Source organism: Budorcas taxicolor, chromosome 10 (genome assembly GCF_023091745.1).
Source record: "Budorcas taxicolor isolate Tak-1 chromosome 10, Takin1.1, whole genome shotgun sequence".
Taxonomy (NCBI): Eukaryota; Metazoa; Chordata; class Mammalia; order Artiodactyla; family Bovidae; genus Budorcas; species Budorcas taxicolor.
Window position 1 is genome coordinate 1,913,069 of NC_068919.1, and position 27,620 is coordinate 1,940,688.

The window sequence follows — 27,620 nt, forward strand, 5'->3', positions numbered from 1 at the left end:
ATGGGAGTATGTGTGCCACAAGGCGAGGGGTGGGCAAGTGGGTGACATGGGGACAAAGCTCTATCCTGCCACTGTGGAGAGCCACTAGGCGTGTAGGAATGCTTATACCAATACTGAGAATCTCTGCATTGGCCCTGTGCTTTTCTGTTACAAGGAAGTACTAAGAAGACCATAGAGGAGTATTTCTGCTGGGAAATAATATGAACAATAGAAATACAGACGAGGAAAATAAGGTTCTAGGAGATTAAAAAAATAACCTACTGAAGACCACACGTTTCTGCTAGAGCTGAGCTTTGAGCCAGGCTTGTAGCTTTAAAGTACATGGCTGTGTGCGCTGTTTCTTCTCCTGGGCTGCCAGGCTGTGCCACCCTGGCCAACTGGAGGATAGAAAGCTTCTTCCGGTCCTGGGTCCTGTGCAGCCTCTGCCAGGTCAGCTTATGTCCCTGGACTTCAGTTTTATTAGTCTTGTGATATGATTTTCTCATTTCTTCTTTATTCCTGAGAAACAAGCCATGAGGAAAAATTGAATAATAAAATAAAATCTCATTATCAAATGCCTCAGTAGTCCACATATTAGGTTATGTTTTTAGGCCAAAAATTTTTTCCTCCATGCAATGAAGTACAGACTATCCAAGTCTTAGATTAAATCTGTTGCAAGGAGATCTTATCTTCATACTTCAAATAATTTATAATAATGGAATTTTGCTGTCTGTATAGAATTTTAAAAAGATTTTCAGGGGAGAGATGTTGCTATTTGTATTACCTTATGCACTACCTTTAGAATAGCTAAAACTGTTGAAAGTTCTCAAATTAATAATTTTTTAAATGTGTTTATTTGTATTTAGTTATAATTATGTAACATTTTATGTGCTTGGCATTGTTCTGGAAAATTTAGAAACATTCATACTTAACATTCATAATAAGCCTATAAAGTGGTCATTGGTATTATTGTTGCTTTAGTAATGAGGAAGCTGAGCTACAGAGAGTTTGAGTAATGTTTCCCGGAGTCAGAGAGCTAGGCTATGACATAGCTGGAATTTGAACCCAGTGTCCAGAGCTTCTTATTAACAATATATTAATGTGTGAAAACAGCAAAATGAAAGTTGATAAATGACAATTTTCTTATCATGTTATTAGATTTCTATATGATACATTTTCACTATATATGAGGGGAAGTAGTTAAATTTCAAGTGAAAGCAAGCCTGTCACTCTGTGCCCCCCACCCCCCTGCCCTCCCCCTGGTTTTCATGAAGTCTTGAATGTGGAGTATGTACACTCATGGATAGAAACTGTCATTTTCATTCCACATAGTAAGTCGTATCCCCAGTTAGCCCGATGAGCTTGTTATGAATGTTTCAGGCCTCTATTTCTTGTAAAAATGAATGGGGTAGTAAGTAAGGAGGGGCGTTTCCACAGAAGTATGTAGGAGGTAAATTCGGCTTTTTCTGTCTCATTTGATCTCTTTTGGGGAAAGAACCACCAGTATGTATCCTGTGCTGCTGCTGCTAAGGCGCCTCATTCATGTCCGACTGCGTGCCACCCCACAGACGGCAGCCCAGCAGGCTCCCCCGGCCCTGGGATTCTCCAGGAAGGAGCACCGGAGTGGCCTGCCATGTGTCCTGTAAATGGAGGGCAAATAGGTTGAGGCCATTAAAAGACCTTTTTCCCATTAGATGGCGCTTCTCATAGCGAATCAAAGTAGTCACTGAGAAATTCCTTTTCTCTGTACCTAAATGACACTTTCCTTAAAATCCAAGAGTCATTTATTGGTTCGGATTCAGCAGCTGTGGAATAAATTTTTAGTAGAATGAATGTTGACTGAAATTCAGCAAATTAAGTTACATGGTTCTTGAGAAGTTTAGTTTCTCCTCAGGGAAAGCTCACCCTGTTGCCTCATAGACTCATAAGGAAGTGCTGCTGTGCCGGGGGATTCTGGCTGCTCTGAATCTTCCTGGGTACTTGCTGGCACAGGTGGGGTGGGCAGAATCAGGGGCTGATTGTGTCACAGGGTTCAGAGTACAGTCTCACCAAGTGGCCCACTGGCAGAGGCTCTATGACTTGCCTTGTAAGTACAGCACGAGGACATGTCGACTCATGTGGAATCTTTGCCCTCAGTACTTCAGCCCAGCACGGTTTCATTACTAAGTTGTGGAGCTGACAACATGAGCATCCTCAGTTTCTAGCCTATCATTCTACTTAAATCCAAACCTGATTCCTCCTTTAATAAATTTTTTCTTGGTTCTCTCTCTGAAAAATCTTCCTTATGTCAGCTGAGGGGAAAAAAAAAAGTGCAACATGAGAGCTGTGAGTCAAGCTTTACTGGTGCTTGTAGAGAGAGGACTAGAGGCTGAGAGATGGTCTTTCAGATAGCTCTGAGGACCTGCCCCTAAGGGAGTGTGTGCAATCAAACACACACCTCTGTAGAAGGTTGCTGCTAGTCACCAGGAGCAGATGTCTCCGTTAATGATTGCAGTGCTTCTCTAGTATGAGAAGATGCAAGAGATCAAGCTCGTAAGATATTCTGAAAACGTCTGTCTGAAGGCCTGTTTTGCCACTTTTTCCCAGAGCACAGAGTGCCTCAGTCCCAATCTCTGTCGCGAATCCCTTTCAGAGTATGTCGAAGGTCAGCAACTTAGTGGCTAGTGCCTTCATTCTTGCAGAACCAGATGATGGGTGAATTCTTCAGCTGGCACTTATATCTCAACCAAACCTTTCCTGTTGGACTTTGTTACTTCCTTGCTTAACACTGCAATGAGAATCGTTTCAAGCTCCTATATAATCTACGTGAGTCGGGTTTTTTTTTTTTTTTTTTTCTTTCTCTCCATACACTGCAGATATTCTTTATGAGCTGTGCTTTAATTTTGTGGCTGTGTGGTCTTACCTGTGTTACTCAAAATGTTGTATCTTCAAGTGGCAGGACAGCACTACAGATGAGTCGAGATCTTTCTATTCAGCTTCCCCGGCCTGATCAGAATGTGTCAAGAAGTCGAAGCAAGACTTACCCTAAGAGAATAGCACAAACACAGCCAGCTGGTAAGTCACAGAGCCCCCAACTCATCAGTGTAACCTTGCATTTCCTTTTAGGCTGTTGGTATGGCATATACTTAAGTGGTGACTGTAGCCTTGAAAGGTTTTGACTGTTAACACTAGAGTTTTCAGTTTGACCCAGAAAATGTCCAAGCAATCAGAAATTATTCTTAAGTTGACAGGTAATCAATTTGAATCACTGTAACTTGCTTAATGACTATACTTAATAATTCATTTTTTGAAGAGGTTAAATAAAATCACAACTGAGCAATTTCTTAGTTTGGTGTAGCTGAGATTAGAATTAAAACCAAGTCTTAGCAAAATTCATTAAAAAAATTACTGCTGGCGTAATAGTCTATGAACAGTTTAATTGGTTTTTTATTGTTGTTGGACTTTGTTTCATTGTGCAGTATAATAAAGTGCATAAAATATACAAACATGTATACCTATACACATAAACATAAATGTGTTATGTTTGAGGGCTTCCCAGCTAGTTCAGTGGTCAAGAATCCACCTGGCAATGCAGGAGACTCAGGAGATGCAGGTTCTTTCCTTGGGTTGGGAAGATCCCTTGGAGGAGGAAATAGCAACCCATTCCAGTATTCTAGCCTGGAAAATGCCACATACAGAGGGACCTGGCAGGCTGCAGTCCATGGGGTCGCAAAGAGCCAGGTATGACTGAGCATTACACATACATATGTGTGTGAAACTGAGAATCAGTCGTGTCTGAATCTTTGCGACCCCATAGACTATACACTTCCCTGGTGACTCAGACGGTAAAGCATCTGCTTACAATGCAGGAGGCCTGGGTTCAATCCCTGGGTCGGGAAGATCCCCTGGAGAAGGAAATGGCAACCCACTCCAGTACCCTTGCCTGGAAAATCCCATGGATGGAGAAGCCCGGTCGGCTACAGTCCATGGGGTCGCAAAGAGTCGGACACGACTGAGCGACTTCACTTTCACTTTTAGACTGTACAGTCCATGGAATTCTCTAGGCCAGAATGCTGGAGTGGGTAGCCGTTCCCTTCTCCAGGGGATCTTCCCAATCCAGGGATCGAACCCAGGTCTCCCGCATTGTAGGCAGATTCTTTACCAGCTGAGCCACCAGGGAAGCCCAAGAATACTGGAGTGGGTAGCCTATCCCTTCTGCAGGGGATCTTCCCAGCCCAGTAATAGAACTGGGATCTCCTGCATTGCAGGTGGATTCTTTACCAGCTGAGCTACCAGGGAGTCCCCACATGTGTGTATATATATATGCGTACTTGTGCACACACACACACAATTTAACATAGCCTGTAGCCCCAGAAGTCCCTGCTATTTGCTTGATCACAGCCTCACCATCTCCTCTTGTCCCAACTGGCAAAAACCCCCATCTGACTTTGTGATAATTATTTCCTTACTTTTCACTATAATTTTACTGCTTATGTAGCCTTCTCTGAACAAAGTAGTTTATTTTGCCTGTTTTTGAAGTGTAGTAAAAATGAATCAGGAAGGGTGTTCTTTTGAAGTGCATTCATTTTCCTTGCAGTGAGTTTTCTGTTGTATGACAGCTTCTTTATCCATTCTACTGTTGATGTACATTGGGTTATTCAGGTTTTCTGTTTTTAATGCACACCACTTCTTTAATAAAGCCACCTAATCCATCAGTTTTAACCTATGTTCAATGCTCAGAGCTCACAGATTTTACTCTAAAGTGATAGTACTAACATTGGTTTGTTGTTTCTTACAGATCACCCTTGTCTAACACTCTTCACAGGATTTTCACATATATTATTTCACTTGAGCCTCACAGTAATCCTGGAAGGGAGGGCATGGCAAAGTCTGTGTTTTCATTTTACAGATGAGAAAGACATGGTCTCAGTAGCTAGACAGGAGTGAGGCTGGGATGAGAGCCCAGACCTCCTGGGTCTTTTTGCCATATTGTATGAAATGAATGGAATTTTTAATAACAGTAATTAACAACTGAACATTGCATGACAGCTGGCAAAGCATCATGACAGCCGTTGTTTCTTTTAATCCTCATACCAAGGCTATGAGGAACATGTTTAAGTTTGCTCCACTGCTGCTGGCTGTGAGAATATCACCTGACTTATTTAGCGTTTCTAGAGTGAAATTAAATCTGATTGTAGGTCCCCTCCTCTCACTGGGCTGAGCAGAAATTAAATTCTTTCTGATGTTTCTACAGTGGCAAAAATTAGACGTGATTTAATTTTACAATAGATTACTGTGCCACATAAGTAATATCATTATCCTCATTTAGCTGTTGAGGAAACTAAGATTATAAAGTTAATTTAGCCAAGATTGCATAATAGGCAGGTGACTTAGGACAGAAATTTTAGCCTTGAAATTTAATCTTTATCTTAATATTTTGTGATTATCTTTGTATCTGATCAGTATTAATCCTTTGGATCAAGTGCAGTGTGGTATAATTGATAAGCAAACTTTCAGATCATCAGGTATTTCTGAAACACCAGGCCTCATGAACTTATTCTGAGACCAACTGAGAATATCAAAAGCATTCCTTGTGTCAAATCAACATTTCATTCCACTTGAGATGCTGGAATCACACATGCTTTTTACACAAACCTGCTCAGGTTGCTCCTTTTCCTCTCTTCATATGCTGTTAGAAAAATATCTGCCTATATAGCACTCTGTCTTTCTGTCTGTCTCTCCTTGTAAGCCTAAATTCCAAAAGCTGATTATTTTAGGGACAGAGGTTTTGTTTGTTTGTTTCTTTGCTGGCTTATGTAGAATCCAGCCTAGCGCAGTTTTCACAAACCTGCCTGAAACTGTATTGAGCCTCATGTTTTCTCCCTTCCCGCGTAGTGTTACATTAAAACACATTCCTTCTAGGGTGAGGGCTTCCCAGGCTCAGCGGTGAAGAGGTGAAGAATCCTCCTGCCAAGCAGAGATGGGGTTTGATCCTTGGGTTGGGAAGATCTCCTGGAGAAGGAAATGGCAACCCACTCCAGTATTCTTGCCTAGGAAATCCCATGGATAGAGGAGCATGGTAGGCACCATGCGGTCACAAAAGAGTCAGACAGGACTTAGCAACTGAGGAGGAGCACGAGCTGGGGAGGGGGCTGAGGAGGTGGCCGCACACAGCCCAGAGTGCTCTGGGACAGCCTCTCAACGTCAGGCCAAGCATCTTCTCAAAAGGTTGCACTTGTTATGCTTTTATTATTATAAAAGTGCATGCTTGCTTTAGAAAATTTGCGAACTTCCAAACCTCCCCATTCAAAAAAAATCTTTCATACTCAGTTCCATTCTCTGAATGTTCAGTCACTAAGTCGTGTCCGACTCTTTGTGACCCCATGGACTGTAGCAAACCAGTCTCCTCTGTCCTCTGCTGTCTCCCGGAATTTGCTCAAATTCATGTCCATTGAGTCAGTGATGCTCTCTAACCATCTCATCCTCTGCTTCCCCCTTCTCCTTTTGGCTTCCATCTTACCCAGCTTCAGCATCTGCTAGTGCTGAGACTATTTTATATAGGCTTCTGGTCATTTGTATATCTTTTCTGCAAAAATGATATAGAATTGTTTTACAACCTACGTTTTATTTAATGCTGTGTCGTGAAAATATTCTAACAAGTGTTAAATGTTCTCACACAGCACCATTTTAATGACCCTATGATTTTCTGCTACACAGGTGCATAGACGTGACATAATTTATTCAATTAGTCTTTAGTTTTTGGATATTTAAGCTGTTTCAAAACTTGAAGAATATAAATATAACTAAAGTGAATATCTTTGAGGTGATATCTCTAAGTATTCATGCTAGTTTTATAACAGTGGCATCTTTTTATTAAAAAAAAGAGAAAGTGAAAGTCACTCAATCTTGTCCAATTCTTTGCGACCCCCATGGACTGTACAGTCCATGGAATTCTCCAGGCCCAGAATACTGGAGTGGGTAGCCTTTCCCTTCTCCAGGAGATCTTCCCAACCCAGGGGTCGAACTCAGGTCTCCCCCATTGCAGATGGATTCTTTACCAGCTGAGCCACAAGGGAAGCCTATTCACAAAAAAAGAGCCATACAATGCTGTGGTTAAAAACTAAGACTTTGACTGTATGTACCTATCAGTTTTGCTTTTCAGTCCTGTATGCTGCAAAACTGTGATGTGTTCTGGGAACCCAGAGGTGACCCTGCCCTTGAGACCATGACTGCCTGGGTGTAGAAGGACCATTTAGCAATGCCAGTGATGCAGTGTTACTTTAGTTGCCGTCATGCACAAACGAAGACTGTTGTGGGGGCAGGGATGATGTTGTTGTACGTGTTTTTGAACGTTGTATATACTTTTTCCTCTAATTCAAATGTGCTCTACTTTGAGCCTCAGTTGAACCCAGCTGGTGGAGACCTGATGCCTAAGGTCATGGTGGGGTTCGGACTTGGAGCAGAACATTTTAAGAGGGCGCTCTTGTCTTCGTGTTTCAGTCACTTTCTGCTCCTTATCCTATCCACCAGGTCCTTTGTTTTTTTTTTTTTTTTTTTAATTTTAAAATCTTTAATTCTTACATGTGTTCCCAAACATGAACCCCCCTCCCACCTCCCTCGCCATAACATCTCTGTGGGTCATCCCCATGCACCAGCCCCAAGCATGCTATATCCTGCGTCAGACATAGACTGGCGATTCAATTCTTACATGATAGTATACATGTTTCAATGCCATTCTCCCAAATCATCCCACCAGGTCCTTTGAAGCAGGGCACTTCTGTGTGAATCTGGGTCCCTGTGTGTCGAGAGGGGAGAAGTCATGGGTGAGCTGGAAGCCTCCTATGCTGAGAGTCAAGCCTGCCCTTTAAGGCTCTGCTGCTGAGAGGGGTGGAGGGGAGGCTGCTGTGAGGGGTAGCCTGCAGGTCACTAGGTCACCCAGCCCTCCAGCCTCCACCTCCTTCCCCACCGAGGCTTCTCTGCGGCTCCAGGCAGCGCTGCTAGGCCTGTCACTTCTGATTCCCATACTCCCAGCTCCAGAGCTGCCTCCTCCAAAGCTCCCTGTTCCTGAGACTCATACATGGGTGGCTGGGCAGGAAAGGAACAATCGCTCAGAACAGTAGGTTTTTATTATTATTATTATTCTCTTAACTAACCGAAGAAAAGGAAAAGTATTACCTTAATTCTTGTCACAATTGCTTTAATTTTAATTTGAAAATTTTGACAATTAAAATGGTAGAAAGCTTATTTTAAAGCGTAGAGAACGTTTATTTTATTAGATTGTACGGCGTTTCACAAAAATGGAGCTGTGGTTTAAAGGGAAGATAGATTAAAAAAAAAAGACAAAACTCTTTAAGACCAGCTCTGAATTTTCATAAATTGAATTCTGGTATTCTCTCTAAAATAAAACTTTAGAACTACAGCTCCAAGAGTTATTGGCATACATTCTTACCTCTCATTTAACATTTTATAGGCACTAAAAAACAAGACAGAAAGGGAACTTTGGCTTTTTGTTAGTTTATATCGTTAATTTATACGGCATGACTTGTAACTGTAGAAGACATTCTTTTATTTCTTCTGAAGTAGCTCAGTCAAATTCAATCACCATTCCTCTTAACCTGTATCTGAGTTCTCTGATAATTTTTAAAAGTCTGTTTGTTCTTTTCTTGATCAGGAATAATAAATGCCCTGGTAGCTCAAAAGCCATTGTGATTAGAATCCACTGAGATTAGGCCTTGGCACCTCTATGAGGAAGTGCATTCCAGAGTCAAGAGCCCTGCACCCGGCCTGCCTGCTGCCCCACCCAGGGGAGTTCAGCGCCAGGGCAGGCATCCAGAGCATTCCTGCAGCTCTGCCCCAGCAGAGGCGTTCTGGGTAAAGCAAGAGGCCAGATGGCAGGAAGGAAAAGTGCATGTTTGTCCAGCCCTTTCTCTGACAAGTTCTTGGCACCTCGTGTAAGTGGGTTCATGTCATAGAAGAGCTTCTGCTGTAAGAAGGGCAGTAAAGACAGAATGTTTAGCTATAATCTGTAATTAGCTATTTGAAAAGTAATGGGTGAAACCATTTACAGTGGATAAACAATGCTGTGATTGTCTGGTGCAGCATTTTGAGTTTTTAAGAATATCATACTGATGAACAGAGAAATAATTAGTTGTAGTGTAGTCCTTCAGGCAATTGAAAAGCTGGTTCAGGTGACATTTTGGCATTCTAGAAGACACTGCAGACACAATGCAAGAGGGCTCATGAAAATGACTTGTGATTGAGGACGGTCTGGAAGCAGACAGCTCCTGCTTAGGCCAAACCAGTGTTTCTGTGCAGGAAAGAGGACTCAGTGTTGCCAAATCTTGCACTGTTGTAAGGGAAGCATGGAATCTGGGTATTTATAGAAACTTTCCAGAGTTTTAAGTATTGGCAATTAATTTCATTTTGAAGAAAGTCTCTGTGTGCCAAATGAAACATTCCTAAAGGGCCACTATGGCTTGAGGGCTGCCTCTTCAGAACCTGATTGACAGAGTTGGTATGAATGACTGGCCCACCTGCCCTGGGGTCTCTGTGGTTTCTGCAGCATCTCCTGTAGGGTCCCTAAATCAGATTCTACAGCCCATGACTCCCAGCAGGAGCGCTTTATAGCTGGTAGGTGAGTTGGCCAGCTCCAGGGGTTGATGGTGCCACACAGCTCTGCAGCTCCTAGCAAATGATTCACATGGGAGAAGCTGACTGATGCTTACAGGTGCCCTGAGCTGGTGCAGGCCGGAGCAGGAGAGACCGAGAAATGCAGGAGAGCAGCCCGAGCAGGAGAGACAGTGAAGAACACTTTTACCAGTTTGGTGCAGTAAGACTCCCTGGGCTGCCGGGAAGTGGTGATGTCAGGAAAGTAATAGTCACTCACTGAGCCCTTGCTCTGGTTGACATGTGCCAGATGTGAGGTCAGCAGAAACCCAGCTTGACTTGTGGTCAAAAATATATTTTAAATAATTTTTTTTAAGGCAGTCTAAAACCCAGCTATGTGAGTAAAGACTGGCGTTATCAGACTTAGCTCCATCTTCCAAATCTGGGTTCAGCCTCAGTCATTCCTGGACTAGTTGTGCGATGTTATGAAGTCACTTAACCATCCTGAGCCACAGTTTCTTTGTGTGTCCAGTGGTGGTCTTACCTCCTGCCTCACAGGTTGTTGTCATGGGACACAGCATCATGTTGGGAATGTGGACGAGTGCTTTCCACATTCTTTAGTTTCTCTTTCAAACTTCTCTTTGGTTTCTTTCTCCTAAATCAAAAGGAGTCTTTCTATACATAGTGGGGACCAATCTGTGAGTCCACCTGGCAGTCTTTGAATTATATTTATCATATAGCATCAGTTTCACATATAACCGTTACTATCACGTGGAAGAGGCATGGCCTTTTGGAAGTGATGCGTGGACAGAGTCATTGAAGTTCAGTGAATGGGCTTCAGAAAGAAACTGGTTACCACTGGATTGGTACCGATTTATTCTAGAAGATTAGGTATAAACAATATGAAGGAATTGGGCAGGTCAAAGTGCCCCCTTTGGGGGCAAGTGTATTGCGTCCTTCTTCCCTTGCCTGCCCAAAGATCCCTGGGCACCCAAGGGCAGCTGTTGTCAGGCAGTATTAGGAGCCCAGAGCTAGGGGTTGTCCTGCTTACCCTGCTCCTACTCCTCAGAGTAATCACTTTTCTCCACTTATTTTTAGCCCCTGCTCCATGCTCACCATTCTCCAGGCTCTCTAACCGCCCCCGCCCCCACCCCGGATAGTCTGTGACTGTGAGTTGAGAATAACAGACTCCTTATCAGTTCAGTTCAGTTCAGTTGCTCAGTCGTCTCCGACTCTTTGCAGCCCCATGAATCGCAGCACGCCAGGCATTCCTGTCCATCACCAACTCCCGGAGTTCACCCAGACCCACATCCATCGAGTCAGTGATGCCATCCAGCCATCTCATCCTCTGTCGTCCCCTTCTCCTCCTGCCCCCAATCCCTCCCAGCATCAGAGTCTTTTCCAATGAGTCAACTCTTCGCATGACGTGGTCAAAGTACTGGAGTTTCAGCTTCAGCATCATTCCTTCCAAAGAAATCCCAGGGCTGATCTCCTTCAGAATGGACTGGTTGGATCTCCTTGCAGTCCAAGGGACTCTCAAGAGTCTTCTCCAACACCACAGTGCAAAAGCATCAATTCTTCAGTGCTCCTTATAGTGAACCCATAATAATGATGAGATTGTATGCTGTTTTTAAGGTTCACATAGTTAATCATTTCATCTTCTGTGTAAGGTGGTTTTCCCTATTTGAGGTAATTAGGCACTGCTGCTGCTGCTGCTGCTAAGTTGCTTCAGTTGTGTCCGACTCTGTACGATCCCATAGACGGCAGCCCACTAGGCTTCTCTGTCCCTGGGATTCTCCAGGCAAGAACACTGGAGTGGGTTGCCATTTCCTTCTCCAATGCATGAAAGTGAAAAGTGAAAGTGAAGTCGCTCCGTCGTGTCCGATTCTTAGTGACCCCATGGACTGCAGCCCACCAGGCTCCTCCATCCTTGGGATTTTCCAGGCAAGAGTACTGGAGTGGGTTGCCATTGCCTTCTCCTAATTAGGCACTAGGCCTACCCAAGTGCATTTTTCACATTGAGCAGACAATAGAAACAGAAGATAAAGGGCAAAGCTGAAAGGGCTCAGAGAGGGAATCAGAGTTATTGAGTGAAGAGGAAATAGCAGTCATGGCTGTGGATATGTGATTTGATAAGTCAAGTCACACCCTCAACATATTGTTAGATCAGCAGCAACCTCACTTCTGCCATATGAGCAGGCCCGTGGCTATGTTTGTCATCACGAGAGACTGGAAACTACCTAAATGTCCACTAGTAGGGAACTGACCTAATAAAATAATAGATGTGTACCCTTGGGAAATACCATGTGTCTTTAGAAGAAATCTGAGGGCAAGATTTGAATTTGTGTTGGCCGACTCTGTAGTCCCTCCACGTCTGCTGTGAAAGGTCAGATCCCCTGAGGGGTTCCCCAGGCAGAGGATTGTTAATAACTAATAGTCATTAAGCATCACTGTATGCCTTGCAGTGTACTGGGCACCCTGCAAGTAGTATTGCCCTCATTTCTTTTGGAAGATGCTCTGACTCACAGTGTACAGGTCAAAAGTCAGAGGCAAGGACTTGTCCAGCACCCCGGAGCTGGATATGAACCAGGTCACTGTGGAGAGGGAACAAAAAAGAAAGTGGTAAATTGGCATCAATATGAAATGATTTCCAAGATACAGTATAAGCAAGGGGGGAAAAAAGGGCAGGAGTAATGGGTAGCAGCAGGCAATATACTCCCATTGCATAGATATATGATCAAAAATAGAAAATCAGAAATGGGAGAGAGATATGTTTACTCTGTATTCTTTAATAGTATTTGCATTTTTACCATGTTGTACTTTAAAAAAGCCCTTCAGATAATTGTCATGAGTGTCCTAAGTTGACAGAGTAATTTCAAATGTCCATTCAAGTTTCCAACAGATAGATTCCTGAAAAGCTCAGATGAGGACACTGATGTTATGCTAGGATGTGTGCGTGATAATTTATGAAAGATGTAATAGAACAATACAAGATGGACCATCCAAGTTCAAATATTAGGATTTCTACTGTGCCATAACAGATGCAGCCCAAGTCTTCAAGGCAAAGGCATTAGACACACTCATATCCGTGCATTTAAATGTAAGCCTAAAAGTATAGGATATTGCACTGTACATCATCAAGTCAAAGGAGGAAGACTTATGTAGGACCCACATGTGTTTTTGGATTAGATGAAATAGAGGATAGTCACTGGCTAAGGCCAAGAGGTGAAATGATTTGCAAGTGTAGCAAGTTCTGGAACCTGAAGGTTATCTGGATGAGAATCAGTAGGCACTGTCTGGGAAAAGACTGAGAAAATTGATGAAAATAGCTCCCACACCTATTGTGCACTTAACAGGCATTGTGAAGTTTTTGCATGTTTGTCCTATCTAGGTCAGCTGAAGACAGGAAGGGAAGACAGTAAAAATTCTCATATAAGGAAATTAGAAAAAGCATTCTAACCAAGGGTGTAACAACTATGTGGGTAGTTTTGGAGATGACTTCTAGAAAATTTAGGAGAGTGTTAACTTTGTTTTAGAGAAAGTGTGACTATGACTTTCCTGCTTCAAACTGGTAAATCAGAATTAGGTCATCTATTGAAGTGTGGTCCAAATCTGTGAGCCCACTTTCTCTTCACCCTAAGAATTCCTGCAGCTGATGATATAAACTCTTGCATTGAGAAGGCATGTGGGACAGTGGCAGGAAAAAAAAAATGTATCTGATTTGAGTAGACTTGAATTCCTGGTCTGACTTGACTCTGACTTGTAACACGTCATTCAGCATGGCTGAGCTTTCATCTCATTGTCCATGAAGTGAAGCAATTATTTTGGTAAAGCTGTGAGGAAGGTGGGTGTTATCCTCATCTTACACATAAGGAAACTGTAGCTCAAAAACGTTGAACGTTTGTTCAGAGTTGCGCAGATAGTAAGAGCAGCAGCAGAATTTGAACTGAAGTTTTTGGAATATTAAGGCACATCCTTGGAAAGTAAATGAAAAACCAAAAAAGTGAAAAGTAATTTGAAAATAAGTATACATCCTCTGTTTTTCCACTATCGTATCATTTCTTTACTTCACTAGATCTGCTGTTTCAGCAGGTATTTTTGAAGATAGTACATTTATAGAGTAGCAGCAAATCATTCTGTTTTTTATACCATCAAAGTGTTTACAGAAAATATTTAAGTTCTTTGGGACATTTTGCCTAGCAAAGAGGGGAAATGACAGTAACTCTGTTAATTGCAAGGAGCTTTAGGTCCCAGAGTCTGGGGTATGTTTGTTCAAGGCTGTCTTCCTTTGTTGACACCCTTTTCTATTCTGCCTTGAAGCTAATGTTTATTTTCATTCTATAAAAAATGTCTTAATATATGGCAGACTGGTTATATTTTCTCTAAAAAGTTAATGTTTCCACTCTTTGTGGGAGTGTTTAGCATTCCATGCATAGCTATCAAAATTAAAAAAGCAACCAAGGCTAAAGGCATATTGTATATTCCAGTTAAATACCATAGCTTTAGTGAGTTACCATAAATGACATTTTTCTTCCCTTACTTTCTCATTCAACAAGAATTCATTGAACACTTGTTTGTCATAAGACTTGTGATGTTGTAATTAATAATAATTAATCATTTGGCCTTCATCCCCATTTCTGGCACAGAGCTCCTTAAACACTTGGAATTTCCTAAGTGGTAAGAACGTGAAAGGAACATCATTTGTTACTCATAACAAGCTCCTTTTAACCACATCTGAGCTTACGGTGATGAGATGACTTCTGGAAAGCCCCAAACAAGGAGGGGATGCTAACTGCCAGGGGAACTAAACTTGAACAGAGGTTCAGAAATTCCGTCTCATCTGGTGATGTCTGGGGAGGTAAGAGATGCTGCAGGTTTAATCAGTCCCCAGTGGCTAGTAATTTCATCAATCATGCCTATTAATGAAGCCTCCCAAACCTAGAAAGGATAGGCTTCTGAGGGGCTGGTGAACATGTAGATGTAGCTGTGGGAAGAGTGGTGTGCTTACAGCATGGAAGGTCTCTGTCTCTCTCCATGCATCTTTGCCCCGTGCCTCTCTTCATCTGACTGTGTTTGAGTTATATCCTTTTATGTATAATAAACCAGCAGTCTAGTAAGTAACTGAGGTCGGAGTTCTGTGAGCTAATTTAGCAGATTAATCTTAGAAAGGGGTCTTGGGAATCTCTGACCTGTAGCCTGTTGGTCAGAGCACAGATGGCTACCTAGACTTGCAACAGGCATCTAAAGTGGAGGCAAGAACCTAGAGCCTGTTATACCGAGTGAAGTAAGTCAGAAGAAGACAAACAAACTTAGCGTATTAACACATACATATGGAATCTAGAACGATGGAACTGACTAACCTATACGCAGGGCAGCAGTAGAGACACAGACATGGAGAACAGACTTGTGGACACAGCAGGAGAAAGAGAGAGTAGGACAAACAGAGTAGCATTGACACATATACATTCAGTTCAGTTCAGTCGCTCAGTCGTGTCTGACTCTCTGCGACCCCATGCACGCCAGGCCACCCTGTCTATCACCAACTCCCGGAGTTTAATCAAACTCATGTCCATTGAGTCGGTGATGTGATCCAGCCATCTCATCCTCTATCAACCCCTTCTTCTCCCACCTTCAATCTTTCCCAGCATCAGAGTCTTTTCAAATGAGTCAGCTCTTCACATCAGGTGGCCAAAGTATTGGAGTTTCAGCTTCAGCATCAGTCCTTCCAGTGAATATTCAGGACTGATCTCCTTTAGGATGGACTGGTTGGATCTCCTTGCAGTCCAAGGGACCCTCAAGAGTCTTCTCCAACCGCAAGTCAACTTCTCCAACCAGAAATCAACTCCAGCCACAGTTCAAAATCTTCAATTCTTTGGCACTCAGCTTTCTTTATAGTCCAACTCTCAAATCCATATATGAGTACTGGAAAAACTATAGCTTTGACTAGATGGACTTTTGTTGGCAAAGTAATGTCTCTGCTTTTTAATATGCTGTCTAGGTTGGTCATAGCTTTTCTTCCAAGGAGCAGGCATCTTTTAATTTCATGGCTTCAGTCACCATCTGCAGTGATTTTGGAGCCCAAGAAAATAAGGTCTGCAACTCTTTCTACTGTTTCCCTATCTATTTGCCATGAAGTGATGGGACCAGATGCCATGATCTTAGTTTTCTGAGTGTTGAGTTTTAAGCCAACATTTTCACTCTCCTCTCTCACTTTTATCAAGAAGCTTTTTAGTTTTTCTTTGCTTTCTGCCATAAGGATGGTGTCGTTTGCATATCTGAGGTTATTGATATTTCATCCAGTCCAGCATTTCTCATGGCATACTCTGCATATAACTTAAATAAGCAGGGTGACAGTCTACGGCCTTGAATCTATTTGTCACTTCCATTGCATAGTTATAAGGGATATGATTGAGGTCATACCTGAATGGCCTAGTGGTTTTCCCTATTTTCTTCAATTTAAGTCTGAATTTGGCAATAAAGAGTTCATGATCTGAGCCATAGTCAGCTCCCTGTCTTGTTTTTGTTGACTCTATAGCGCTTCTTCATCTTTGGCTGCAAAGAATATAATCAATCTGATTTTGGTGTTGACCATCTGGTGATGTCCATGTGTAGAGTCTTCTCTTGTGTTGTTGGAAAAGGGTTGTTATGACCAGTGTGTTCTCTTGGCAAAACTCTATTAGCCTTTGTCCTGCTTCATTCTGTACTCCAAGGTCAAAATTTCCTGTTACTCCAGGTGTTTCTTGACTTCCTACTTTTGCATTCCAGTCCCCTATAATGAAAAGGACATCTTTTTGGGGTGTTAGTTCTAGAAGATCTTGTAGGTCTTCATAGAACTGTTCAACTTCAGCTTCTTCAGCATTATTCATCGAGGCATAGACTTGGATTACTGTGATATTGAATGGTTTGCCTTGGAAACGAACAGAGATCATTCTGTCACTTTTGAGATTGCATCCAAGTACTGTATTTTGGACTCTTTTGTTGACTATGATGGTTACTCCATTTCTTCGAAGGGATTCTTGCCCAAAGTATTAGATATAATGGTCATCTATGTTAAATTCACCCATTCCAGTCCGTTGTAGTTTGCTGATTCCTAAAATGTCGATGTTTACTCTTGCCATCTCCTGTTTGACCACAGTTTGCCTTGATTCATGGAGAAGGATAAGAGGCTTATGGAAGCTTCCTGATGAGAGAGACTGACAGGGGGAAACTGGGTCTTGTTATGATGGGCAGGGCTCCTGGTGGCTCAGAAGTTAAAGCGTCTGTCTACAGTGTGGGAGACCCGGGTCCAATCCCTCAGTAGGGAAGATCTCCTGGAGAAGAAAATGGCAACCCACTCCAGTATTCTTGCCTTGTAAATCCCATGGATGGAGGAGCCTGGTTGGCTACAGTCCATGAGGTCTCAAAGAGTCAGACATGACTGAGCAATTTCACTCACTCACTTGCTCAGTAAATCTTTAATCCAATTTTCTGTTGAAGGGTGGGGCTGTTTCCTCCCTGTTATTTGACCTGAGGCCAAACTATGGTGGAGGTAATGAAGATAATGGTGACCTCCTTCAAAAGGTCCCATGCATGCACTGCTACACTCAGTGCCCCTGAACCTGTAGCAGGCCACCACTGACCCATGCCTCCACCAGAGACTCCTTGACACTCACGGGCAAGTCTGGGTCAGTCTCTTGTGGGGTCACTGCTCCTTTCTCCTGGGTCCTTGTGTGCACGAGGTTCTATTTGTGCCCTCCAAAGCAAGAGAGTTCCAGAAAAACATCTATTTCTGCTTTATTGACTATGCTAAAGCTTTTGACTATGTGCATCACAAGAAACTGTGGAAAATTCTGAAAGAGATGGGAATACCAGACCACCTAACCTGACTCTTGAGAAACAGGAAGCAACAGTTAGAACTGGACATGGAACAACAGACTGGTTCCAAACAGGAAAAGGAGTACGTCAAGGCTGTATATTGTCACCCTGCTTATTTAACTTCTATGCAGAGTACATCATGAGAAACGCTGGGCTGGAAGAAACACAAGCTGGAATCAAGATTGCCGGGAGAAATATCAATAACCTCAGATATGCAGATGACACCACCCTTATGGCAGAAAGTGAGGAAGAACTAAAAAGCCTCTTGATGAAAGTGAAAGAGGAGAGTGAAAAAGTTGGCCTAAAGCTCAACATTCAGAAAACAAAGATCATGGCATCTTGTCCCATCACTTCATGGGAAATAGATGGAGAAACAGTGGAAACAGTGTCAGACTTTATTTTTTGGGGCTCCCAAATCACTGCAGATGGTGACTGCAGCCATGAAATTAAAAGACGCTTACTCCTTGGAAGAAAAGTTATGACCAACCTAGATAGCATATTCAAAATCAGAGACATTACTTTGCCAACAAAGGTCTGTCTAATCAAGCCTATGGTTTTTCCATTGGTCATGTATGGATGTGAGAGTTGGACTGTGAAGAAAGCTGAGTGCTGAAGAATTGATTGTTTTGAAGTGTGGTGTTGGAGAAGACTCTTGAGAGTCCCTTGGACTGCAAGGAGATCCAACCAGTCCATTCTGAAGGAGATTAGCCCTGGGATTTCTTGAGAAGGAATAATGCTGAAGCTGAAACTCCAGTACTTTGACCACGTCATGCGAAGAGTTGACTCATTGGAAAAGACTCTGATGCTGGGAGGGATTAGGGGCAGGAGGAGAAGGGGACGACAGAAGATGAGATGGCTGGATGGCATCATGGACTCGATGGATGTGAGTCTGAGTGAACTCCGGGAGTTGGTGATGGACAGGGAGGCCTGGCGTGCTGCGATTCATGGGGTCGCAAAGAGTCGGACACGACTGAGTGACTGAACTGAACTGAGAGTCTGTTTCCCCAGTTCTGTGTAAGTTCTGGTGGCTCTATGTTGGGTTAATGGTGACCTCCTCCTAGAGGGCTTATGCCATACCCAGGTCCACTGCACCCAGAGCCCCTGCTCCTGGAGCAGTCCACTGCTGACCCGTACCTCCTCAGGAGACACCCAGACACAGTTCTCTGTCAGTCTCTGTGGAGTCTCTGGGTCCTGGTGAGCACAAAGTATGTTTGAACCCTCCAAGAGTCTCTGTTGGGTATGTGGTTTGATTCTAAATGTGATTTCGCCCCTCCTACCGCCATGCTGGGGTTTCTCCTTTGCCCTTAGATGTGGGGTATCTCCTCACTGTCGCTCCAGCTCCACACAGGTGCATATACACTCAGTTCAGTTCAGATCAGTCACTTAGTCATGTCCGACTCTTTGCAACCCCATGAATCGCAGCACCCGAGGCCTCCCTGTCCATCACCAACTCCCGGAGTTCACTCAGACTCACATCCATCGAGTCCATGATGCCATCCAGCCATCTCATCCTCTGTCGTCCCCTTCTTCTCCTGCCCCTAATCCCTCCCGGCATCAAAGTCCTTTCCAATGAGTCAACTCTTTGCATGAGGTGGCCAAAGTACTGGAGCTTCAGCTTTAGCATCATTCCTTCCAAAGAAATCCCAGGGCTGATCTCCTTCAGAATGGACTGGCTGGATCTCCTTGCAGTCCAAGAGACTCTCAAGAGTCTTCCCCAACACCACGGTTTAAAAGCATGAATTCTTCAGCACTCAGCTTTCTTCACAGTCCAACTCTCACATCCATACATGACTACTGGAAAAACCATAGCCTTGACTAGACAGACCTTAGTGGGCAAAGTCTCTGCTTTTGAATATGCTATCTAGATTGGTCATAACTTTTCTTCAAGGAGTAAGCATCTTTTAATTTTATGGCTGCAGTCACCATCTGCAGTGATTTGGGAGCCCCAAAAAATAAAGTCTGACACTGTTTCCACTGTTTCTCCATCTATTTCCCATGAAGTGATGGGACCGGATGCCATGATCTTTGTTTTCTGAATGTTGAGCTTTAAGCCAACTTTTTCATTCTCCTCTTTCACTTTCATCAAGAGGCTTTTTAGTTCCTCTTCACTTTCTGCCATAAGGGTGGTGTCATCTGCATCTCTGAGGTTATTGATATTTCTCCCGGCAATCTTGATTCCAGCTTGTGTTTCTTCCAGCCCAGCGTTTCTCATGATGTACTCTGCATATAAGTTAAATAAGCAGGGTGACAATATACAGCCTTGACGTACTCCTTTTCCTGTTTGGAACCAGTCTGTTGTTCCATGTCCAGTTCTAACTGTTGCTTCCTGACCTGCGTACAGATTTCTCAAGAGGCAGGTTAAGTGGTCTGGTATTCCCATCTCTCTCAGAATTTTCCACAGTTTCTTGTGATGCACGTAGTCAAAGGCTTTGGCATAGTCAATAAAGCAGAAATAGATGTTTTTCTGGAACTCTGTTGCTTTTTCGATGATCCGGTGGATGTTGGCAATTTGATCTCTGGTTCCTCTGCCTTTTCTAAAACCAGCTTGAACATCAGGAAGTTCACGGTTCACGTATTGCTGAACCATATGTAAAATAGGTAGACAGTGGGAATTTGCTATTTAACACAGAGAGCTCAACCTCGTCCTCTGTGAGAACCTAGCAGCCTGCGATGGGATGGGAGGTGGGAAGGACGTTCAAGAGGGAAGAGACAGATGTTATACCTATGGCTGATTCATATTGATATAAGACAGAAACCAATACAACGTTGTAAAGCAGTTATCCTCCAATTAAAAATAAAGAAGAGGGCAGTCTTATGGAGATGAGCCCTTAACCTGTTTGATCTGATGCTACCCAGGTAGATAGTATCGGGACAGAGCTGAATTTCAGGATACCCAGTCAGTGTCTGCTGAAAACTGAAGAATTACTTGACAGTGTTGGAAAAAACACCCAGTGCAGACCCTGTCCCATGGAGCAAGTCTTGCCCCTGATCTAGATGAACTTCATCATATAAAAAGGATATAATAGTTATTTAGCACTTGCTAGTCCTAGTGCACAAGGCTCTGTTGTGCCCTCCAAGAGTCTATCTCCCAGTCCTGTGTACGTTCTGGCAGCTCTGTGGTAGGGTTAATGGTGACCTCCTAAAGGGCTTACGCCATACCCACACCCAGAGCCCCTGTCCCTGCAGCAGACCACTGCCAACCTGTACCTCCGCAGGAGATGCTCAAACACAGTTCTGTCCCAGTCTCTGTGGGGTCCCTGGGTCTTGCTGTGCATAAGGTTTGTTTGAGCCTTCTGAGCGTCTCTGGCGGGAATGGGGTTTGATTCTAAATGCGAATTTGCTCCTCCTACCGTCTTGCTGGGGCTTCTCCTTTGCCCTTGGACGTGGGGTATCTCCTCACAGCGGCTCCAGCGCCTACTGTCTTACGGGGGTTTCTCTGACCTTGGATGTGGGGCATCTCCAGACCGCTGGTCCAGCGAAGCGCAGCTGCCATGTCTGACCTTGGACGTGGGGTATCTACTCAACTGCTGCTTCAGCAAAGTGCAGGCACCGCTCCTGACCTCGGCCATGGGGTATTTCCCCTTGGCCGCTCGCCACTCCAGTGCCGTGCAGTAATGCTCAAAATTCTCCAAGCCAGGCTTCAACAATACATGAACCATGAACTTCCAGGTGTTCAAACTGGTTTTAGAAAAGGCAGAGGAGCCAGAGATCAAATTGCCAACATCCGCTGGATCATCAAAAAAGCAACAGAGTTCCAGAAAAACATCTGTTTCTGCTTTATTGACTATACCAAAGCCTTTGACTGTGTGGATCACAACAAACTGTGGAAAATTCTCAAAGAGATGGGAATACCAGACCACCTGACCTGCCTCCTGAGAAATCTGTATCCAGGTCAGTAAGCAACAGTTAGAACTGGACATGGAACAACAGACTGATTCCAAATAGGAAAAGGAGTATGTCAAGGCTGTATATTGTCACCCTACTTATTTAACTTATATGCAAAGTACATTATGGGAAATGCTGGGCTGGATGAAGCACAAGCTGGAATCCAGATTGCTGGGAGAAATACCAATAACCTCAGAGATGCAGATGACACCACCCTTATGGCAGAAAGCGAAGAACTAAAGAGTCTCTTGATGAAAGTGAAAGAGGAGAATGAAAAAGTTGGCTTAAAGCTCAACGTTCAGAAAACGAAGATCATGGCATCCGGTCCCATCACTTCATGGGAAATAGATGGAGAAACAGTGGAAACAGTGGCAGACTATTTTTTTTTTTTGCGCTCCCAAATCACTACAGATGGTGACTGCAGCCATGAAATGAAAAGACGCTTGCTCCTTGGAAGAAAAGCTGTGACCAACCTAGACAGCATATTCAAAAGCAGAGACATTACTTGGCCAACAAAGGTCTGTCTAGTCAAGGCTATGGTTTTTCTAGTAGTCATGTATGGATGTGAGAGTTGGACTATAAAGAAAGCTGAGTGCTGAAGAATTGATGCTTTTGAACTGTTGTGTTGGAGAAGACTCTTGAGAGCCCTTTGGACTGCAAGGAGATCCAACCAGTCCATCCTAAAGGAGATCAGTCCTGAATATTCATTGGAAGGACTGATGCTGAAGCTGAAACTCCAATACTTTGGCCACCTGATGTGAAGAGCTGACTCATTTGAAAAGACCCTGATGCTGGGAAAGATTGAAGGTGGGAAGAGAAGGGGACAACAGAGGATGAGATGGTTGGATGGCATCACCAACTCAATGGACATGAGTTTGAGTAAAGTCCAGGAGTTGTTGATGGACAAGGAAGCCTGGTGTGCTGCAGTTCATGGGGTTGGAAAGAGTCGGACATGACTGAGGTGAGCGAACTGAACTGAACTGAGAAATTATCTGATGTAATCCTCATATCCACTATATAGGGAGTTCATTATATCTTCATTTTATAGATGAAAAAACTGAGATGCAAAGAGATATAATAACTTGTCGAAGATCACACAGTGGGTAAATTTGCAGAGCTCGAAACGAATCTGGGTTTGTAAGACTTGTATACTTAACCACTTTGTCAGACCAGAGAGATAAAAGACCTACCGAAATCAGGTACATGTGTCAGGCATTGTGGAGTGGAGCACTTTCTGTTGTAAGTGTCCAGGAAGGTAGTTTGCTTGACTAATGGTATATTCTATGATGCTGTTGTGAAGGAAGCAAATTCTCAATGACTGGTGACCTGGGACAGAAGATTCCAGCCCCTGGTGAGGAGGGGATGCTGGAGGGTTTTCTCAGGGTTCTGTAGACCCAGGCAGTTTTGATAGACTGGATTTCCAGATTCTCTTTCCTGGAAGGAGCCTGCCTGTGATAGTAGGCTTGCCCCTTCCCAATGGACTTTTTCCTATTTTCCAAAAGAAAAGTAGTCATTTTTCCCACTCAGAATCTGTTATACTGTTTTGTGTTTAAATGTTCAACCTCCTGGACTGATGCTGGAAAAGTAAAATGGCCTTGATTATCAAGTGACACTTCCTTGTATGTCATTTTCTCACTTTGACTTTCAGCAGAATTGATGAAGGACCCGATTGATTTGCCACCTAATAGAAAATTTGAAATACTTTTAGATAATATATCACTACTTGTAGAGTTATAGGTATACATGTAACTTGGAAGTTCTTTGGGACACTGATGATGTCTTTATAACAGAATACTTAACAGAATAATATAAACCTCTACTTAATGTGAAGAAGAAAATCTATTCAAATAAAAATAAGAAGAGAATTGTTGCTAAGCTGTTTCATTTTAACACAAAATAATATTCTTGAATGGATATGATCTAGGTTAATCATGGAGAAAACAAGACTATCCTGTTTATCTTATTAAGAATTACTTTTCAATATAAATGTACTTTTTACATTTAATAATTACTTACAGCATTGATGTGATATACTAATAACATGCTGTTAGTAATTGTAATGATAACTTTAGAAAAAAATTTTACCACGTCGAGCTTTATGGTCATGGGAAATAAACCTTTTATTTCTATTTTTCTAACACAAAAATAAGATATAGTGATGAATAAATACTTCCAAGCATAAAACATTACTTTGGAATACATTTTTGCAGAGGAGATGAAATTGAATTGCAACTACAAGGAGAATGAAAGATTGCTGTGAAATTTTCAACTGATAAACTCATTTCATGTATTTTTGTTTGCTTATTTTTGTAATTAAAATTTTTTACATTGGAGTATGATTAATTTGCAATGCAGTATTAGTTTCTGTTGTGCAACAATGTGAATCAGCTATATATATATATACATATAGCCCCTCCCTCTTGTACCTCCCTGCTACACCCCCCATCCACCCCTCTAGGTCATTTCATGTGTTTTTAAAATGAATGACTGTGAATATCAAAGTTCTATGGTATTCTATTACACTGGATATATTTAAGAGAGTCATGAAGCAGTTTCATTTAATTAATTTTTTGTTTTAATATTTTTTATGAAGTACTGTTGATTCACAATGTTGTGTTAATTTGTACTTGCAGCAAAGTGATTCCATTGTGTGTGTGTGTTCTTTTTAAAAATATTCTTTTCCATAATGGTTTATCATAGGATATTGAATACTATTCTCTACTATACAATAGGACCTTGTTTACTCATTTGTGTGTCAAAGTTTGCATCTGCTAACCCTAACCTCTCCTACCTCATACCTCCCCAACCCCCTTCCCGGCAGCCACCAGTCTATTCTCTGTGAATAAAGAGATTCAAAACAGTTACATCTTTTTATGGGGATGGAGGAGGGTGGGGGGTTCAGGATGGGGAACACGTGTATACCTGTGCCAGATTCATGTTGATGTATGGCAAAACCAATACAATATTGTAAAGTAATTAACTTCAAATTAAAACAAATTTATATTAAAAAATTATTTAAAACAGTTTGTTTTTAATTTAATATTGTGTTAGTTTCTGCCATATATCAACATGAATCAGCCATAAGTGTATGTAAAAATAGTTACTTAAAATGTCAGTATTATATGTTGCAAATGACATCCTTTTGATACTCTTTAAACTTCTGATGCAAGATGTTAGATATCTTAGAAACATGCACTGAGGTGAATCACTTTCCAAATTCTTTGAGTGAGTACTTGTGTAAAAAGTTTAAAGAACACTGAGTTAGGGCCTCCTAGATATGAGCTCAACTATGGAAAAATCAGAAAACCCAAAAATGTTCTCAATTTTGCCTTAGCAAAATAAACCTTTTTAATGTGATCTTTACATACAATTATATGTATTTTGTGTTTATATATAGTTTATATGGGGCTTCCCAAGTGGCACGGTTGTAAAGAATCCACCTGTCAATGCAGGAGACACAGGGGATGCGGGTTCTCTCCCTGGGTTGGGAAGAGCCCCGGGATAGGAAATGGCAACCTACTCTAGTATTCTTGCCTGGCAAACTCCATGGACAGAAGAACTTGGTGGGCTATAGTCTATGAGGTTACAAGGAGTCAGACGTGACTTAGCACACACACCCTTTGTATACCACTGTCATTGCATCAGATAAAACCTGCTCAGCAGTGATCTAGCACACTCTTCTGGAGCAGAACCAACTTTGTGTCTGGTATGGAACTGTTCACCTGCCCTAGACCAGCTGAGCATAAATGTGGGGCCTGAGAAAAGATGGCTGGAGAAGGTTTGCTGTAGGTTGCTCTGAACTGTGTGGCCCTGTTGATGGGGGGCCGCGGGGCAGCGGGAGCGGGAGAGCAGCGCAGGGATAGGATGTGATTCAGTTCTCCCCCGTCATACTGTGTTCTCATATCACAGGAAGAAAAACTTGGAGACTAAGAGACTTGCCACACCTCTTGCTTCCAGACCGCCATTCACAGAGCCATGCTGGCTCTGGGCCTGGGACGGCTGGGAGGAAAGACAGGCCCCGTCTACTGTTAGCGTGGCTGGCAGCCCCGCCAGCATGCACAGGTGTGGATCGCAGGCCCTTCAGATAGCACAGCCCCTTTGTTCTACTCTGGGGGCCTAGGGAAGAAAACAAATGCTTGGACGTGCCTTTTTTGGTTTTGAACCAGTATTCTGACCTACAAAGAAGGGTGTTGGTGCCTACTTTTCGGTGTGTGTACCTCGGTAGCTTGGGCAGAGGGTGAAATGCCTTCATCTCTTCTTCTCCCAAGTTGACCGTGTTGGTCACGAGGAAAGCAGAGGGATCCAGGAGAGTGCTGGGTCAAGGAAGAAGACACTGGAAGCAGACCAACCAGGGAAGGGATCTTTCATGCACAGACATATTTTCCTAGCATCTTTCTCATCCACACCCACTCTTTATGACCTACCCTCCAGCTTTCTAGCAGAATGCTTTGTTTGATCTTGCAGTTGACATGTAGCAAAATCAGTCTTAAAAGTCTGTATGTTTGTAGTAAAGAGGTAACTGTGTTTAAATACCACTCTTAGGAGTTTTGAATGGAGAAACAGAAAGGCAGAGGTCTGGCGACCTCTTTGGGATGAATGGGCTGAGGTCAGGCATTTGAACTTGAAAGAATTAGCCACTGCACACTAAAACACTTTTTATTTTCCAAATCATGTGTTTTGAAATTTAATTAAATTACACCTAATTTAATGAATATCAGTTTTGGCAAATATAAAACCTTTATGATGATAGGAAAATATATATATAAAGTTTCCATGGCCATTTTACTGTTTGTAATTTGTGATGTTAGAAAAATATATTTTGCCAAGTTGTTCTGTCATCTGCCATTTTTTCCCATAGTACCCAGTTTATAAAGTTGAAAAACCAAGGCAAGGTGATTCTGTACTATCAGTGTGAGAACTAGAGCTAAAATATATTTCCAGTTACCAGCTCATTCTTAATTCATGAATATAATATTTCTTCTGATAAGTCATTCTAGGTCAGATACTATGAACTCAGACTGTCTTTAATGAAACCTAATAATCTGCTAAAATCTATTCTGTCCTGATTATTTGTCTCAAGCATTAGATGTAGCTTTTAAAAATATAGATCAGAAAAGAAAATGTGAATAAGTGGGATAAAATTTAGCCTAAAAGTTAACAAATGTATCATATTTGAGAGTTTTAAAAATGAAATCATGTATATATGATAGTCTCACTTTACTTACTGGCTATTTGTCTTTTTCCCCATTAAACAGAATAAGTCAAATTACTCTGATAAATATATATATATATTTTTCTTTTAATGTCGCGTGTTCATCCTCCATGCCCACTCTAAATTCAAAGCAGTGGCAACATTTAAGTAACATCAGACATTTAAACTAAGGTTGACAGGTGTCAAATTGAGCTATGAACTTTGGTGGTGGGGTTTTAGTTGCTAAGTCCTGTCTGACTCTTGTGACCTCATGGGCAGTAGCCTGTCAGGCTCCTCTGTCCACGGGGATTCTCCAGGCAAGAATACTAGAGTGGGTTGCCATTTCCTTCTCCAGGGTATCTTCCCAATGCAGGTATCGAACTCAGGTCTCCTGTATTGGCAGGCAGATTCTCTATCGACTGAGCTATGAGGGACCTTGTGAGGCTCAGTGTTTCTGTAATTGAGCATCCATGTGAATTCAGTACCGCATCTTGAAATCTGGACATCACAGGGATGACTTTTAAGAATCTCCCCCAGGTCAAGCAGCTAAACAGATCCTGGGGAAGTTGGTTCTGACAGCCACTCTTCCTGAATGGAAGGCGAGGGTCACTTAAGATAAAGGCACTGAACTGTGAGCAGAGCCAGACTGCACAATAGCGTGGTCACAGTCCGCTGCACACGGGCTGAGATCATTTGCATATGGGGTGTTAAAAAATGAACGGAGACCGTGGAACGCTGAACACTGGCGCTGCGGTGCTGCCTAACCCACAGGGAACTGTCGGACCCCTGCCACGCTGTAGTGTTTACCAGTCCAGAGACGAAAATAATCGCAGATCATGAGCTGGATCTGGCTCCTTAATAAACTATAGCAGTCTCCTGATACACTTAGTCTTCTACCTGTGACCAGTCTCATGAGTAAAGCCCCTTGTCTTTTGGGGGAGGGGGGCTACCACACCATGTGGCATGCGGGATCTCAGGTCCCTGACCAGGAATGGAATCCATGCCCCCTGCAGTGGGAGGACAGAGTCTTAACCGGACCTCCAGGGAAATCCCAGGCCTTTGCCTTTTTCTGTGAATGATACGTAAGTTCAACTGTATGCTTCTAATTCTAAATGACCTTGCTAGA

The 27,620-nt window shown here is 42.7% G+C and overlaps 1 protein-coding gene across 2 annotated transcripts in view; it reads left to right on the plus strand.

Moving 5' to 3' along the window:
* EPB41L4A (erythrocyte membrane protein band 4.1 like 4A) overlaps positions 1–27,620 on the plus strand; it is a 287,116-nt gene that overhangs the window by 204,206 nt on the left and 55,290 nt on the right. For both annotated transcript variants that reach the window (XM_052646727.1, XM_052646729.1), the window contains exon 12: positions 2,912–3,033. In XM_052646727.1, coding sequence (XP_052502687.1) covers positions 2,912–3,033 — 122 coding nt within the window. The remainder of the gene's footprint in view (positions 1–2,911; positions 3,034–27,620) is intronic.